This window comes from Aotus nancymaae, unplaced genomic scaffold, assembly GCF_030222135.1.
Source record: "Aotus nancymaae isolate 86718 unplaced genomic scaffold, 86718_ANA_hifiasm-v0.15.2.pri h1tg000015l_0, whole genome shotgun sequence".
Taxonomy (NCBI): Eukaryota; Metazoa; Chordata; class Mammalia; order Primates; family Aotidae; genus Aotus; species Aotus nancymaae.
The window spans coordinates 3062107-3079244 of NW_026988426.1; the positions used below are offsets into that span (position 1 = coordinate 3062107).

General features: G+C 42.2%; 1 protein-coding gene across 3 annotated transcripts in view; it reads left to right on the top strand.

Annotated features, from left to right (window-relative positions):
• The window catches only part of USP42 (ubiquitin specific peptidase 42), a 55297-nt gene that overhangs the window by 16570 nt on the left and 21589 nt on the right, over window positions 1-17138 (top strand). For 2 of the 3 annotated variants that reach the window (XM_064376451.1, XM_064376452.1), the window contains 3 exons: window positions 12502-12612; window positions 15736-15838; window positions 16764-16831. In XM_064376451.1, coding sequence (XP_064232521.1) covers window positions 12502-12612; window positions 15736-15838; window positions 16764-16831 — 282 coding nt within the window. Of the gene's footprint in view, window positions 1-530; window positions 586-12501; window positions 12613-15735; window positions 15839-16763; window positions 16832-17138 lie in introns of those variants that run through there. The other variant, XM_064376453.1, reaches the window with a different exon arrangement.

Sequence of the window (17138 nt, forward strand, 5' to 3'; positions counted from 1 at the left end):
TGAAGCTATCTGGGCCTTGCAGTTTCTCATGGGCAGGTTTTAAACTACATATTTAATTTCTTCTTTTCTTTCTTTTGTTTTTAGGAGACAGGATCTCGTTCTTTTGCCCAGGCTGGAGTACAGTGGCAAGATCTTGTCTTACTGCATCTTCCACCTCCTGGGCTCAAGCAATGCTCCCACCTCAGCTTCCTGAGTAGCTAGGACTAGAGGTGTGCATCACCACACACAGCTAATTTTTAAATTATTTTTGTAGAGACGAGATCTCTATGTTGCCCAGGCTAGTCTTTAACTCCTGGCTTCAAATGATCCTCCCTGCTTGGCCTTGAGAAGTGCTAGGATTACACCACCATACCTAGCTTTCTCTCTTTTTTGTTACATCAGTCTGACCAGAAGTGTTTTAATCTTACTGATCTTCTCAAAGAACGAGCTCTTGGTTTCATTGTTACAGTTTTCTGTTTTATTGATGTTTGTTGTTATTGTTATTATTCCCTTTCTTCTGCTTACTTTGGATTTAATGTGCTCTGTTCCAGTTTCTTAAGGTGGAGTCTTAGGTCATTTGATTTGAGATCTTTCTTCTTTTCCAATGTAAGTGTTAAATGCTATAAATTTCCCTATGAGTGCTGCTTTAGTTATATCCCAAACATGTTGATAAGTCATGTGTTAATTTTTTTTTTTTTTTAAAGACAGGGTCTCACTCTGTTGCCTAGGCTGAAGTGCAGTGGTGCCATCATAGCTCACTACACCCTCAACCTCCTGGGCTCAAGTGAATCCTCCCACCTCAGCTTCCCAAGTATCTGAGACTACAGACATGCACTACCATGCCTGGCTATCAGTAGAGACTACAGATATACACTACCATGCCTAGCTTTTTTTTTTTTTTTTTTTTTTGAGACAGAGTCTCTCTCTGTTGCCAGGCTGAAGTGCAGTAGCATGATCTCTGCTCACTGCAACCTCTGCTTCCTGGGTTCAGTTGATTCTCCTTCCTCAGCCTCCTGAGTAGCTGGGATTACAGGCACACACCACCACACCCAGCTAATTTTTGTATTTTGGTCAGGAGATTGAGAGACCATGTTGGCCGGGATGGTCTCTCGATCTCCTGGCCTTGTGATCCACCTGCCTTGGCCTCTCAAAGTACTGGGATTACAGGCATGAGCCACTGCACCTAGCCTAATATTTTTTTTTAAATAGAGATAGGGTCTCTCACTAAGATGCCCCAGCTCATCTCAAACTCCTGGCACCCAGGCTAGAGTGCAGTGGCATGATCTTGGTTCACTGCAGCTCTGCCTTTCAGGTTTAAGTGATTCTTGTGCCTCAGCCTTCTGAGCAGTTAGGATTACAGGCATGCACCACCATGCCTGACTAATTTTTGTTTTCTTTTTAGTCATGATGGGGTTTCTCACCCATGTTGACCAGCTAGTCTCAAACTTCTGACCTCAGGTGATCCACCCACCTTGGCCTCCCAAAGTGCTGGGATTATAGGTGTGAGTCACTGTACCTGGCCTCTTATGCCCTCTTGATGAACTCGCTTGGTTATCATTTATGAAATGACCCTTTTCATCCCAAATAATATTCTTTGCTCTGAAATCTTCTTCCGAGATAAATTTAGCCACCCAAGCTGGGCATGATGGCTCATGCCTGTAATCCCAACACTTTGGGAAACCGAGGCAGAATGAACAGTTAAGCTAGGAGTTCTAGACCAGTCTGAGCTACGTAAAAAAATTAGCTAGGCACAGTGATGTGTTTCTATTGTCTCGGCTACTCGGGAGGCCAAGGTGGGAGGATCACTTGAGCCAGGAGGTTAAAGGTTGCAGGAGAGCTGTGATTATGCCAGTGCACTCCAACCAGGGTAAAAAAATGTGACCTTGTCTCTTTAAAAAAAAAAAAAATTAGCCACTACAGTTTTTGTTTACTTTTTCTTTTATTTCTTGTTTTGTTGTGTTGTGTTGTGTTGTGTTTTTGAGGTGGAGTCTTGCTCTGTCACCAAGGCTGGAGTGCAGTGGTATGATCTTGGTTCACTGCAACCTCTGCCTCCTGGGTTCAAGTGATTCTCCTGCCTCAGCCTCCCAAGTAGCTAGGATTACAGGCACGAACCACCATGGTTAACTTGTATTTTTAGTTGAGATGCGGTTTCACCATGTGTTGGCCAGGCTGGTCTCAAACTCCTGACCTCAGGTGATCTGCCCACCTCAGCCTCCCAAAGTGCCGAGATTATACAGGTGAGCTACCATGATTCATGTCAGCATAGTATATTTTTTTCATCTTTTTATCTTTAGCATATTTTTGTCTATATATTTAAAGGGGGTTTCTTTTTTTTTTATTTTGAGATGGGGTCTTGCTCTGTTGCCCAGGCTGGAGTGCAGTGGTGCAATCTTGGCTCACTGTAACCTCCATCTCCCAAGTCCAAGTGATTCTTCTGCCTCAGCCTCCTGAGTAGCTGGGACTACAGGCACACATTACCATGCCTGGCTAATTTTTGTATTTTTGTTAGACACGGGGTTTCACCATATAGGCCAGGCTGGTCTCAAACTCCTGACCTCATGATCCGCCCTCTTTGGCCTCCTAAAATGCTGGGATTACAGATGTGAGCCACCTCGCCTGGTTTGCCCCTGCCTCCCATCCTCCCCCCGCGAGATGGGGTCGTGCTCTTTCTCCCAGGCTGGAGTGCAGTGGTGGGATCTTGGCTCACTGCAACCTCCACCTTCTGGATTCAAGCAATTCTCTTGCCTCAGTCTCCCAAGTAGCTGAGATTACAGGCATGCACCGCCATGCCTGGCTAAGTTTTGTATTCTTAGTAGAGGCGGGATTTCACCATGTTGGCCAGGCTGGTCTCGAACTCCTGATCTCAAGTGATCCACCTGCCTCAGCCTCCCAAAGTGCTGGGATTATAGGTGTGAGCCACTGCCCTGGCTGTACCTGGCTTTAAAGTGGATTTCTTATAAATAGCTTATTAGTTTGATCTTGCATTTTTATCAATAGTAGCCTCTGCCTTTTGAGGTGTTACACCTTTTACATTTAATGAGATTGTTGGTATGATTGCGTTTAAATCTATCATCTTGCTATTTTTTTTCCTATGTCTCCCATTTATTCTTTGCTCTTTTTTGAAATCTTTTTTCTGCCTTCTTTTGGATTGAGGTGTGATATTTAATCTGCTTTATTGGCATATTCAATGCTTTTTTTTCATGGTGGTTACTTGAGGTTATATCTTTAACTTATCACAGTTTACTTTCAAGTAATATACCACTTCTCAGGCTGGGCGTAGTGGCTCACACCTGTAATCAGTACTTTGGGAGGCCAAGGCAGGTGGATCACTTGAGGTCAGGAGTTCAAGACCAACCCGGCTAACATGGTGAAACCCCATCTATACTAAAAATACAAAAATTAGCCGGGCACGGTGGCGCATGCCTGTAATCCCAGCTACTCTGGAGGCTGAGGCAGGAGAATTGCTTGAGCCTGGGAGGCGGAGGTTGCAGTGAGCCAGAATTACGCTACTGTACTCCAGCCTGGGCAACAGAGCCAGACTCTGTCTCAAAAACAAAACAAAACAAAAAACAGGCCAGATGTAGTGGCTCATGCCTATAATCCCAGCACTTTGGGCGCTGGAGGTGGGAGGATGACCTGAGGTTGGGAGTTCAAGACCAGCCTGGCCATTATGGTGAAACCCTATCTCTACTAAAAATACAAAAAATTAGCCTGACGTGATGGTGGGTACCTGTAATCTTAGCTACTTGGGAGACTAAGGCGGGAGAATTGCTTGAACCTGGGAAGCGGAGGTTGTAGTGAGCCAAGAACATACCACTGCCCTCCAGTCTAGGCAACAAGAGTGAAACTCTGTCTCAAAACAAAAAACAAAACAATATTCTGGTTCTCATGTAGAATCAGAACATTTTGACAATATACTTCTTAATCTTTCCTTTCCCACCTTTGTGCTATTATTGTAATGCATTGTTGTATTTTTTTCTTTAAATATATTTTAAAGGTTTTGTGTTAAATAGTTTAAAGCTTTTAAAAATTATTTATATTTACTTGTTGACTGTATCCACTGCTTTTTATTCCTTTTTATATATACAGATTTCCATTGGTATTTTTCCTTACTTTTATATGTTTTGGGTTTTTTTGATGGGCAGGGGTTATTTTGCTTTGTTGTTGATTTCCAGGGTTTTTTTTTTCTGGTCTGAAATGTCTTTATTTTGCCTTTTTAAATAACTCAATTTTTTATTTGGGGGTAACTATAGATTCACATGCAGTTGTAAGAAATAATACAGAGAAATCCCATGCACCCTTTCTCAGTCTCCCCCAGTGACACACTGTAATGTAGCATCACAAGCACAAGCGCAGTAGTGACATTGATAGAGTCGAGATACAGAGTATTTCCATTGCCTATAGAATCCATCGTGTTTCCCTTCCATAGCCAAGCCCACTTGTGTCCCTCCCTTCTCCTTTACCTCTGATGACCACTAATTTATTCTCCATTTCTATGATTCTGTCATTTCAACAATGTTACATGAATTATATAGTATGTAACCTTTGGAATTGGCTTTTTTATGTAGCATAATTCTCTCAAGATTGATCCAGATTGTTGCATGTATTAATGATTGTTTCATTGGTAGGTAGTATTTCATGGTATGGATATGCCAGTTTCTTTAACTACTTTTCCATTAAAGGACATCCAGGTTGTTTCTAGTTTCGGGATATTATAACTAGAGCTGCTGTAAACATGAGTGTATATAGCTCTTTTCATCAGCAGGTCTTCATTTCTCTGGGATAAATGCCCAGGCCTGCAGTTGCTGGGTTATATGCTAGTTGTATGTTTGATTTTATAAGAAACTGCCAAAGCGATATATGAAAGTTTCAGTTTCCCTGCATCTTTGCCAACATTTGATGTTGTCACTAGTGTTCATTTTACCTGTACTGATAGTGTATAAGTGATAACTCATTGTGGCTTTCATTTGCATTTCACCAGTGCCTGAAGGTATTGAACATTTTTTCATGTGCTTATTTGCCATCTGTTTGTCTTCTTTGGTGAAATGTTTCTCTGAATCTGTTGCTCATTTTCTATCATGTTCTTTGTTGTTGTACTGTCAAGTTTTGAGGATATGTGGTTTCCAAATATTTTCTCCCTGTCTGTAGCATGTCTTCATCCACTTAATGGATGTTTTACAGACAGAGGTTTTTAATTTTGGTGAAGTTCAATTGGTCAGCCTTTAATGAATGGTGCTTTTAGTGTCAAGTTTAAGATCTCTTTGCCTAGTTCTTGATCTAGCAGATTTTTTCCTATGTTAATTTTTTCCTGTAAGTTTTACCGTTTTGTGTTTTACATTTAAGTCTGTGATCCATTTTGAGTGAATTTTTGTAGTAACTGTGAGGTTTAAGCTGAGTTTTTTATCTGGATGTCCATTTGCTCCAGTGTCATTTTCTAGAAGAAGCTGTTTTCCCTCCGTTGAATTGCTTTTTGTATCTTTGTAATTAAAAAAAAAAATCATTTGGGCATATTTGTGTGTCTGTCTCCGGGTTCTCGATTCTGTTGATGTGTGCATCTCCCTGCTACACAGTCCTTCTCACTGTAGCTACCTAATAAGTCTTGATATCAGATAGAATGACTCCTTCAACTTTATTCTTTTTCAAAATATTTTCAGCTATTCTAATTCCATTGCTTTTCATTACAAATTATAGAGTAATCTTCTGTATATCTATAAAATACTTTACTGGGATTTTGATAGGAAGTACAGTAAAATTGTATCTTAATTTAGGGGGAATTAACATCTTTACTATGTTCCTAAAGTCTGCTTTATTCTTTATTAATGTAACCATTACTGCTTTTTTTGTTGTTGTTGGTTTCTTTGTTTTTGTGACAGAATCTTGTTTTGTCACCTGGACTTGAGTGCATTGGTGTGATCATAGCTCACTGCAGTGTCAAAATTTTGATCTCAAGCCATCCTCCTGCCTCAGCCTTCCTAGTAGCTTAGGATTACAGGCGTGTGCCACCATGATCAGCTAATTTTTTATTTTTTATTTTTTATTTTTGTAGAGAGTCAGTCTCGCTATGTTACCCAGGCTGGTCTTGAACTCATAGTCTAAAGTGATCCTCCTGCCTTGGGCTCTGAAAGTGTTGGAATTACAGGTGTGAGCCACTGCACCTGGCCCCTGCTTTTTTTTTTTTTTCCCTTGAGATGAGGTCTCACTCTGTCACCCGGGCTGGAGTGCAGTGGTGTGATCATGACTCACTACAGTCTCCAACTCCTGGGCTCTAGCGATGCTCCCATCTCAGCCTCTGGAGTAACTGGGACCACAGGCATGCACCACCATGCCCAGATAAAATTTTTTTCCCCATTTTGTTTTGAGTAATGCTTGTATGACATATCTTTTTCATCCTTTTACTTTCAGCCTGTCTGTATCATTACATTTGAAGTGAGTTTTTTGTAAACAGCATATAGTTAGGTTCTGTTGTTCAATCCATTTTGTCAGTCTGTGTCTTTTAATTGTCTGCTGCTCTAGGCTGGGTGTCCTTTACCCTCATTTATTTAGAACATTTACCTGTAAAGTGATTATTGATATCTTGAGACTTAAGGCTTATTCTGCCATTTAATGTTTTGTTTTTTGTTTGTTCTGTTATATATATATATCTTTGTTTTCTTGTTCTTCTCTGTGAGTTATTTGAATACTTGAAAATATTTTTCAAAACTACATCATTTTGCTTTACTTGAGTCTCTTTTTTGGGGACGGGGGAACAGGGTCTCACTCTGTTACTAGGCTGGAGTGTGGTGGTGGCACGATCTCAGCTCACTGCAGCCTTAATCTCCCAAGCTCAAATGATCTTCCTTCCTCAGCCCTCCAAGTGGTTTGGACTACATATAGGTGTGTGCCACCATGCCTGGCTAATATCTGTAGAGGCAGGGTTTCACCATGTTGCCCAGGCTGGTCTCAAACTCCTGGGCTCTAGCGATCTGCCTGCGTCAGGCTCCCAAAATGCTGGGATTACAGGTGTGAACTACTGTGCCTGGAGCTTTTTTAGTGGTCACTCTTAGGGACCACATTACACACACATAACTTACCACAGTTTACTGGTATTGTCATTTTACTAGTTTGAGGGAAGTATAGAAACATTACTTCCTTATGTCCTTTACTCTCTACTAGTTATAATTGTTTTAAAATATTTCTTGTAGGCCAGGCACGGTGGATCACCTGAGGCCAAGAGTTTGAGACCAGCTTAGCCAACATGGTGAAACCCCGTCTCCACTAAAAATACAAAAAAGTAGCCGGGTGTGGTGTTGGGCGCCTGTAATCCCAGCAACTCGGGAGGCTGAGGCACGAGAATCACTTGAGCCCAGGAGATGGAGACTGCAGTGAGCTAAGATTGTTCCACTACACTCCAGCCTGGGTGACAGAGTAAGACTCTGCCTCAAAAAAAAAAAAAAAGAGTGAGACTCTCCCTCAAAATAAATAAAGGCCAGGTGCAGTGGCTCACACCTGTAATCCCAGCACTTTGGGAGGCCAGGCAGGCAGGGAGAGTTGTGGAGGTGGCTTTTTACTACTGGGTAGGTGGAAACCTGGGCTCCCCATGTGATTGTCACTAATAACGTGGGGTGGGACAGGGTTTCTTATCATCCAGTGTGGTTTCAAGTCCCAGCTCCTTGTCTACTTTCTCTACTGTTAACCCAGTGGGTGGGGTAGAGTGCCTAACTACAGCCTGCTGAGTGCAAGTGTAGGCTGTTTACTTGGCTTTTGTTGGTGTGGGTAGAGGTGAGGCCACAGTTCTTCTGTGGTATTTGAATGTCTTTTGTATTCTTTTATGAGATGGTCAGTCAGGCGCAGCCACAAGAGGAGACATAGGAGAGGCTCAGGAAGACAAAGATTTTATGCTCACAGGTCACACCATGCAGGGCCACGTGGAAAGGACCCCCAAGGGGTCAGGAGGCAGAAGACAGGAGTGAAGGGAAGGCATCATTGGCCAGAGCCTTCGTTGAGGTTTCCATGAGACAAACAGGGTAGGGCAGGGGGAAGAATTTGGGATTGGCTGGTTTGAATAATTTCAGCGGGCTCTAAGCCACAGGCATGTCCCAGAGTTGCCTGGCACCTGGCCCTGAGGTGATTAAGGCAGGAGTGTTGCCTCCTTGGGTGCTCTGGCAGGTGGAGGAAGAAGGAAGGGCTCTGGATTGGTTAATTTGTATAGCAAAGGCTTGCACCAACTCTGAGTCCTTTGCTACTTCTAAGAATTGACTAGCCTTGGGGGCAGTCTCTCCCCAGCCAGAAAGATCTTTAGAATGTCAAAACATCATAATAGTTCCTCAATTCCAGCAGTTTGGGCGTAGGAGGGCAGATCTCTTGAGCCCAGGAGTCCAAGACCAGCCTGGCCAACGTGGTGAAACCCTGTCTCTACTGAAATACAAAAATTAGCCGGGTATGGAGGTGCACGCTTATCATTCCAACTACTCGAGAGACAGGTTGGGGGATCACCTGAGCCTTGGGAGGTTGAGGCTGTAGTGAGCCATGATCCCACCACTGCACTCCAGCCCAGTGACAGAGTGACACCCTGTCTCAAAAAAACCAAACCAAACATCATAATATAAAAAAAATAGACACAGAAGCTGAAGTAGAGCGATGATTTCAAAAGGTTTCTATTGTGTGAGGCTGCCCCTTCCTCATCCTTTGGCTGGAGAGAGCGGGAGCAGGCTTTCGCTGGAGCTTTGTTGTGTGCGTTTGTTGGGGTTTCTGGGTTGCTGACTTCTTCAGCTCCAAGTCTGGACTAGAAGCAGCACAAAGAAACCCAGGGAACTCAACGCTGTCTTCCATGGGTCCTGAGGTCCCTAGCATGTCTTTTTCTCTTTCACAGCCCTTTTTTTTTTTTTTTGAGACGGAGTTTCGCTCGTTACCCAGGCTGGAGCGCAATGGCGCGATCTCGGCTCACCGCAATCTCCGCCTCCTGGGTTCAGGCAATTCTCCTGCCTCAGCCTCCTGAGTAGCTGGGATTACAGGCACGCGCCACCGTGCCCAGCTAATTTTTTGTATTAGTAGAGACGGGGTTTCACCATGTTGACCAGGATGGTCTCGATCTCTTGACCTCGTGATCCACCCGCCTCGGCCTCCCAAAGTGCTGGGATTACAGGCTTGAGCCACCGCGCCCGGCCTCACAGCCCTTTAAGGGTTGTTTTATACATAGTGGTCAGGAATTTTTGTTGTACTTGGCAGGAGAAATAGAAAACTACCTCTACTCCATCTCTCAGAAGCGCAAGTCTCATGTTTGTTTTTGAAGGATGTTTTCATGGGGTGTAGAATTCTGTGTTGATGTTATTTTTCTTTTTCTTTTTGAGACAGACTCTCACCCAGGCTGGAGTGCAGTGGCGTGATTATAGCTCACTGCAGCCTCAACCTCCTGGGCTTGAGTAATCCTCCCACCTCAACCTCCCAAGTAGCTGGGACTGCGGTTACCCACCACCAGGCCTGGCTAATTTTTTGTAGAGACAGGATTTTGCCATTTTATCCCTGCTGGTCTCGCTCAAGTGATCCACCCACCTTGGCCTCCCAAAGTGCTGGGATTACAGGGCAGCCACCACACCTGGCCCATCCTTTTCTTTTAATACTTGAAAGATGTTATTCCACTGTCTTCTGGCCTGTACTGTGCCTAATAAGAAATCTGTTGTCAGTTTTACCTTTGTTCCTATATACATAATGTTTTTTTTGTTTGTTTGTTTCTTGTGTTTTTTTTTGAGATGGAGTTTCACTGTGTAGCCCAGGCTGGAGTATAGTGGTGCGATCTCAGCTCACTGCAACCTCTGCCTCGTGTTCAGGTGATTCTCCTGCCTCAGCCTCCTAAGTAGCTGAGATTACAGGCATGCACTACCATGCCCAGTTGATATTTTGTATTTTTAGTAGAGATGGGGTTTCACCATGTTGGCCAGGCTGGGCTGGTCTTGAACTCCTGACCTTAAGTGATCCCCCCACCTCAGCCTCCCAGACTGCTGAGATTACAGGCGTGAGTCACTGTGCTGGCCTATGTAATTTTTTTTTTTTTTTTTAATCTCCAGTGCTTTTAAGATTTTTATTGCTGATTTTAAGCAGTAGTCCTTTGTGTAGTTTTCTTCATGTTTTTACTGCTAGAATTTGTTGAGGTTCTGAGATCTGTACATGTATTATTTCTGTTAAATTTCTGTCAACTTTCACTAACTTTTAAAAACTTAACTTCTTTGGTGTAAGTTTTTCTTGAATATTAATATAGATTAATGTGAACTGACAGCTCGGTCAGGATACGAAACCATGCCTCATCCCAAAAATCTCCCTTGTGCTTTAACTTTGTAGATAATTGTTATTTCTTGAAATATTTATGTTATCCTTTTACCTTCAGACTCTAATAATGAATGTCAGGGACAACTTAAAATTGTCCCATAGTTTACTGATAACGCTGTGTTGTTGTTATTTTTAGGTTTTTCTCTTTGTGTTTTATTAGAGAGATTTTCTACCCATAATGAATATCTTCAAGTTCACTAATCTTCTGTGGTGTCTAATCTGTTACTAATCACATCTGGTGTTTTTGTTATTGTTTGTTTTTGTTTTTTTGAGACAAGATCTTACTCTGTCACCCAGGCTGAAGTGCAGTGGTGCTGTCATAGCTCACTGCAGCCTCCAACTCCTGGGCTCAGGTGGTTCTCCCATCCCACATCAGCCTCTGGAGTAGTGCCACCACACCTGTCTAATTTTTGTATTTTTAGTAGAGATGGGATTTTGCTGTGTTGCTCAGGCTGAGCTCCAAACTCCTGGGCTCAAGCAGTCTGCCTGCCTCAGCCTCCCAAAGTGCTGGGATGACAGGTGTGAGCCACCGTACCTGGTGTATCTGGTGTATTTTTCATCCCAGAGATTCTGCTGTTCATGTGTAGAAGTAGATTTATATCTGTTTCCATGTTTCTTCTTAGTGTGTTCTTCCATTTTTCCATTTTCCATCTCCTTGAACATACGAATGTATTTATAATATCTTTTTCAGGGTCATTGTCTTCTGATATCATCTGTGTTATTTCTGGGTCTTTTTCTATTTATTTCCTCCTTGTTACTGGTTATTCCTACATCTTTGCATGCCCTGTACTGTTTGATTGGATGCCAGACTGGATGCTGGGGTTTATATGTTCCTTTAAAAAATGTTTTGAGCTTTATTGTGGGACAAAGTTAATTGGAACTAATTTGATCCTTTTGCGGTGTTGAAGCTTTATTAGGTAGGTCTCGGCAGCCTTTAGTCAGGCAGTTTCTCAGCCTCAGTACTGTCGGCACTTCAGGTAATTCTTTGTTGTGAGGGGCTGTCCTGTGCATTTGAGGCTGTTTAGCAGCATCCCTGGCTTCCACCCAGTAGATGCCATAGCACCACTTAGCACGCTCTAAGAATGATTTTTACATTTTTAGAAAGTTGTAAAAAAAAGATACGCCATAGAGACCACCATCTGTGGCCAGCAACACCAGAGTATTTACACAGAGATTACTTTCCTTTTTCTTTGCTTTATTTTTTTGAGACAGAGTCTCACTCTGTTGCCCAGGCTGCAGTGCAGTGGTGTGATCACAGCTCACTGCAGCCTCAACCTCCCTGGGCTCAGGTGATCCTCCCACCTCAGCCTCCTGAATGGCTGGGATTACAGCCTTGCGCCACCACACTGGGCTAATTTTCTTTTTATTTTTTGTAGAGACAAGGTTTGACCATGTTGCCCAAGCTGGTCTCAAACTCCTGGCCTCAAGAGATACACCCACCTCGGCTTCCCAAAGTGCTGAGATGATAGGTGTGAGTCATGGTGTCTGGCCTACACAGTGATCTCTAATCCCTGCTGTGGGAGACATTCTTTTAGTATTTGAGATAAATGGTGGTATGAGGGGGAAAAAAATCTTGCTTTTCCAGTATGGAGAGTAGCTAGAAGCATTGGCTTTGTAATTAGAAAGAGTATGAGTTAAGTCCAATTATGTCTGTCACATAATAACTCTTTTGACATTGTGCAAACTTTTAAACTCTTTGAGCCTTTTTCCTTTGTTGTGAAAGAGAGCTAATACGTACTTATCACTTAGATTTGTTAGAAAAGTAAATGAGGCCGGTTGTGGTGGCTCACACCTGTAATCCCAGCACTTTGCGAGGCCGAGGCAGGTGGATTGCCTGAGCTCAGAAGTTCAAGACCAGCCTGGCTAACATGGTAAAACCCTGACTCTACTAAAAATACAAAAAAAAAAAAAAAAAAAGCTGGGCGTGGTGGCACATGCCTGTAGTCCCTGCTACTTGGGAAGCTGAGGCAGGAGAATTGCTTGGACCCGGGGAGGCAGAGGTTGCAGTGAGCAGAGATTGCACCACTGCACTCCAGCCTGGGAGACTCCGCCTCAAAAAAAAAAAAAAAAAAGTAAATGAAAATGCATAAAAGTAGATAGCTCAAGGCATGCATATAGCAGCTATTATTTCACTACAGATGTGTGCCCCTGATCTGTAATTAGCTTCGATGTGTGTATATAGTTGTATTTTGCTAATTTGGAGGATTATCATCTATCTTTCAGGTCATGCAGAAGGCTTTTGTATGATGTGTACAATGCAAGCACATATTACCCAGGCACTCAGTAATCCTGGGGATGTTATTAAACCAATGTTTGTCATCAATGAGATGCGGCGTAAGTATTTACTGTTGTAGTTTATATTCATATTTATTATCTAGTTATTTTTTATTTTTTGAGACAGAGTCTCGCTGTGTTGCCCAGGCTGGAGCATAGTCTTGCTATCTCGGCTCACTGCAACCTCCACCTCCCAGTTTCACACCGTTCTCCTGCCTCAGCTTCTCGAGTAGCTGGGATTACAAACATGCTCCACCAGCCTCTTTTTAGTAGAGATGGAGTTTCTCCATGTTGGTCAGGCTGATCTCGAACTCCTGACCTCAGGTGATCCACCTGCCTTGGCCTCTCAAAGTGCTGGGATTACAGGTATGAGCCACCACACCTGGCCTATTACCTAGTTATTTTTAATGTCCAACTAGTAAAAAAAACTGAACCCATTGTGTGTTAGAAAACAAATGTATTTTTATCATATGTGGCTGTGTCTTCAATGACAAATTTTTAGTAAAACATTTGCTATATAAACACATTTTGAAACTTTTAAGCAAAAGATGACAATATAATAAAGACTATTCAATTTAATATAACAAATTTTAAATTATTTAAAATCAGTATGTTAAAATCATTGGTAAGTTTTACAGTGTTTTTGCTCCAACACTTGGATTTCTATGCTGAGTAATACTAATTCTCATATTGTCTGGCAGGTTTTTGTAAACAGCTTTTAATTAGTTTCAGTTTGGTAAATGAATATTATACTATACACAGTGACAGGAAATGTCAAAAATAAAGGTAATTAGGCTACTCTGGACACACTGCCTGTGGATTAGCAAGCTCTGCAAGGAGCAGTAAAAATAAAATAAATAAATAAATAAATAAATAATGTTAATTCTCTTTTTTCTTTTTCTTTTTTTTTAGTGAGACTGTGTCTCACTATGTTACCTAGGCTAGGCCTGAATTCCTAGCTCAGGTGATCCTCTTGCCCAGTTGAGTAACTGGGATTACAGATGTGTACTAGTGGGCCCAACTTTATTATAGTCTTCAAAGAATTTATACTCAGAGCCTAGCAAATTTGTGGATAAATTTAACTTTTTTATAGTTAATTTTTAAATTTTAAATGGATAGGTGCATGAAATTTTTTTTGCATACTTTTTGTGTGTTTTTGCAATAAATTTTTACATCATGTTAATTAACTGAGTTGGAATAAAAAATGCAAACCAACAAAACTATAACTCTTCATCTGGTATCTAACTGAATAATTATAGGGATGCATAATTATACACTAACAAACTGTAATCTTTTTCCCTAGAAAGCCACTGAAAATTAAAGAGGTGTTATTGGCCCTTGGCATTATTGATAGACCACAACAGACAAGCCAAAAACCTTTGAAATATTATAGAAGCCTGGCAAAATTTAGTCAGGCAGGTTTGGATTGTTCATTCATTCATTCATTCATTCATTCATTTGAGATGGAGTCTTGCTCTGTCGCCCAGCCTGGAGTGCAGTAGCATGATCTCGGCTCACTGCAGCCTCCACCTCTTGGGTTCAAGTGATTCTCCTGCCTCATGCTCCCGAGTAGCTGGGATTACAGGTGTGTACTACCACACCTGCCTAATTTTGTAGTTTTAGTAGAGACAGGGTTTCACCATGTTGGCCAGGCTGGTCTTGAACTCCTGACCTCAGATGATCCATCACCTCAGCCTCCCAGGCATAAGGTACTGCACCCGGCTGTTGATACATATATTTATTTTTTAAATTTTTATTTATTTTTTTGAGACAGAGTCTCACTCTTGCACAGGCTGGAGTGCAGTGGTGCCATCTTGGCTCACTGCAACCTCTGCCTGCTTGGTTTAAGCAATTCTCCTGCTTCAGCCTCCCGAGTAGCTAGGACTACAGGCACATGCCACCACGCTGGCTAATTTTTTGTATTTTTAGTAGAGACGGGATTTCACTGTGTTAGCCAGGATGTTCTCGATCCCCTGACCTCGTGATCTGCCTGCCTCCGCCTCCCAAAGTGCTGAGATTACAGGTGTGAGCCACCATGCTTGACCACATATATTTATTTTTATACATACTTATATAGCAGGCATGACTAACATTTTTAAACCTAGTCTTTTAAGAAAATGTCACTGTGCTCTGTGTGTGTGTGTGTGTGTGTGTGTGTGTGTATGTATACATCCACTGATACACACATGGTTGAATCATGAAGTTGTCACTTGTAGGTCTAAACTGGTGGAGTGTTGGCAGTTTCATATGATTTAAGCTAGAACATATTTTTATACATTCATACACACGTAAAATTCAGTATGTATGTTTTATTGTGATATTGCTTATACTTTTGTGTTAATTTTTAATTATAATTTAAAAAATAACTTGGTCTTGTAGCTGTTTAATTAGTTAGAAACAGGACTGAAATATTACTGTGCACCTGCAGATATAATTTCTTCTGTGGGTCATTGGAATAGAGTTAGATAGGATGTGATATTTATGTTTTGAATGGATTCTCTTACAGAGATCTAGCACCAATTTAAAATCACCAACATAACATTTTGGACAAACTTGAGACAAAACAACCAGTTTATTTAAGTGTAACTTTATTAACTTGCTAAAAACATGAGTCACTCTGTAGCTACTCTCTGGACTCTCAGAAACTCTAGGCGCTGTGGACTTTTAATGGTCTAAAGCAGGGGCCCCTAACCCCTGGGCCGTGGACTGGTACCGGATGTGGCCTGTTAGGAACTGGGCTGCACAGCAGGAAGTGAGCAGCAGGTGAGCATTACCGCCTGAGCTCCGCCTCCTGTCAGATCAGCAGCAGCGTTAGATTCTCATAGCAGCGCGAACCCTATTATGAACTGCGCATGCCTGGGATCTAGGTCACACGCTACTTATGAGAATCTCATGCCTAATGATCTGAGCTGGAACAGTTTCATTCCAACCTCCTCCTCTGTTCTGTGGAAAAATTGTCTTCCATGAAACTGGTCCCTGATGCCGAAATGGTTGGGGATTCTCGTCTAAAGGGCATGATCCTGCTTATAGCTTTTATATTAGTGGCTTATGTTAGTGCTATTTCCTCATGATATAAGTATTTGGGAGTTTTCCAACCAACATATTATAAGATATATTTTGGGGGATACCACTTAGGGTAATTATATGTAATGATAAAGCCTTGTCTTTACTGAAATTTTATAGGTATAGCTAGGCACTTCCGTTTTGGAAACCAAGAAGATGCCCATGAATTCCTTCAATATACTGTTGATGCTATGCAAAAAGCATGCTTGAATGGCAGCAATAAGTAAGTACAACAAAGTGCCAGTTGTTCCTTCATTTGGCATATCTGGTTGTAACTTACCAGAATCATTTTCACCTTTTTTGTTGGAAGCACATAGAACTTCATTCACTTTACCTTTTGGCTTGCTCTGCCTCTTCCTCAGATGATAGGCATCATTTTAAAATGGTTGAAATTTATAGATGTATCTTACTATAACAGTTTGCATTTTCTCAATGACAGATGTCAGGAAATAAGCATTGGTCTTGCCCGTATTTAATTTCTGGTTATCAGCAGATGTCTGCACATCTCACACTAGCTGCTTCTCCTTTCTAATTGTGCCTGATGTTTTCTTTTCTCTGCTGCCCTCCAGCCTGTATTTATTTCCTGAACCTCCACCCCAGTCAGTTACTGATTTCTGCAGCTTGTTCCTTAAAATGTAAATGCAGAGTCGAGGAAGATGAGGCGACAGTTAAATATTGCATCCTAAGCCTCTTGGTGCTGTCTGAGTACACCTGGTAGCTCTCACTCTGTGTTCTCCCTGCCCTGGCACCACCCTGTCTAGACCTTCAACGTCTGGCTAGTGACAGACTCGGGTCGGAGGAAGACTCTCTGCCTTTTCTGCCTCAGCTGCCTTTCCTCCCGCCCAGGCTGTGGCACCCCGAGGCTGCCTTCTTCCTGCTTCACGACCAGACTCCTGCCTTGCTTCCCGAGTCCCTTCCTGACAGACACAATTCCCACAGCTCTGCCTCTCCTCCCACCGCTCCCAGACCTCCCTGTGTTCTGGCCAGGCAAGGCTGCTCTTGGGCTGCCACACATGCGTCCTTTTATTTTCTGTGGCTGTCCTGTTTGAATTCTTGCCCTTTTGTAAGCTCATGTGTTTGAAATCTGGTCACAGCATCTGCAGTTTTTGCAAAGCTCTTCTCTCATGTCACTGTTCGATGTTTTTCAGATTAGACAGACACACCCAGGCCACTACTCTTGTTTGTCAGATATTTGGAGGATACTTAAGATCTAGAGGTAAGCTTTTGCTTTTAAGTTGATAAAATGATATACACATGCGGTTAAAAAATGCTAATCGTAGGACAGGGTTAATAAGGAAAAGACTTCTCTCTAGCCCAGATTCTCATTCTTTTTACCCAAAGGCAACCCCAGTGCCAGGTTGTAGTAAATCCTCTGGTAGTTTCCTATGCGTGAACAAACTGGGAGCATACTGTGTGCACTGCTTCCATTTGTCTCTTCATATTAGTCTTTTCACATTTCAGCACACAGAGGTCTAACAGAGCCTTCGACAGTTGCATTAGTGGCTGTTTATTTCGTCCCCATT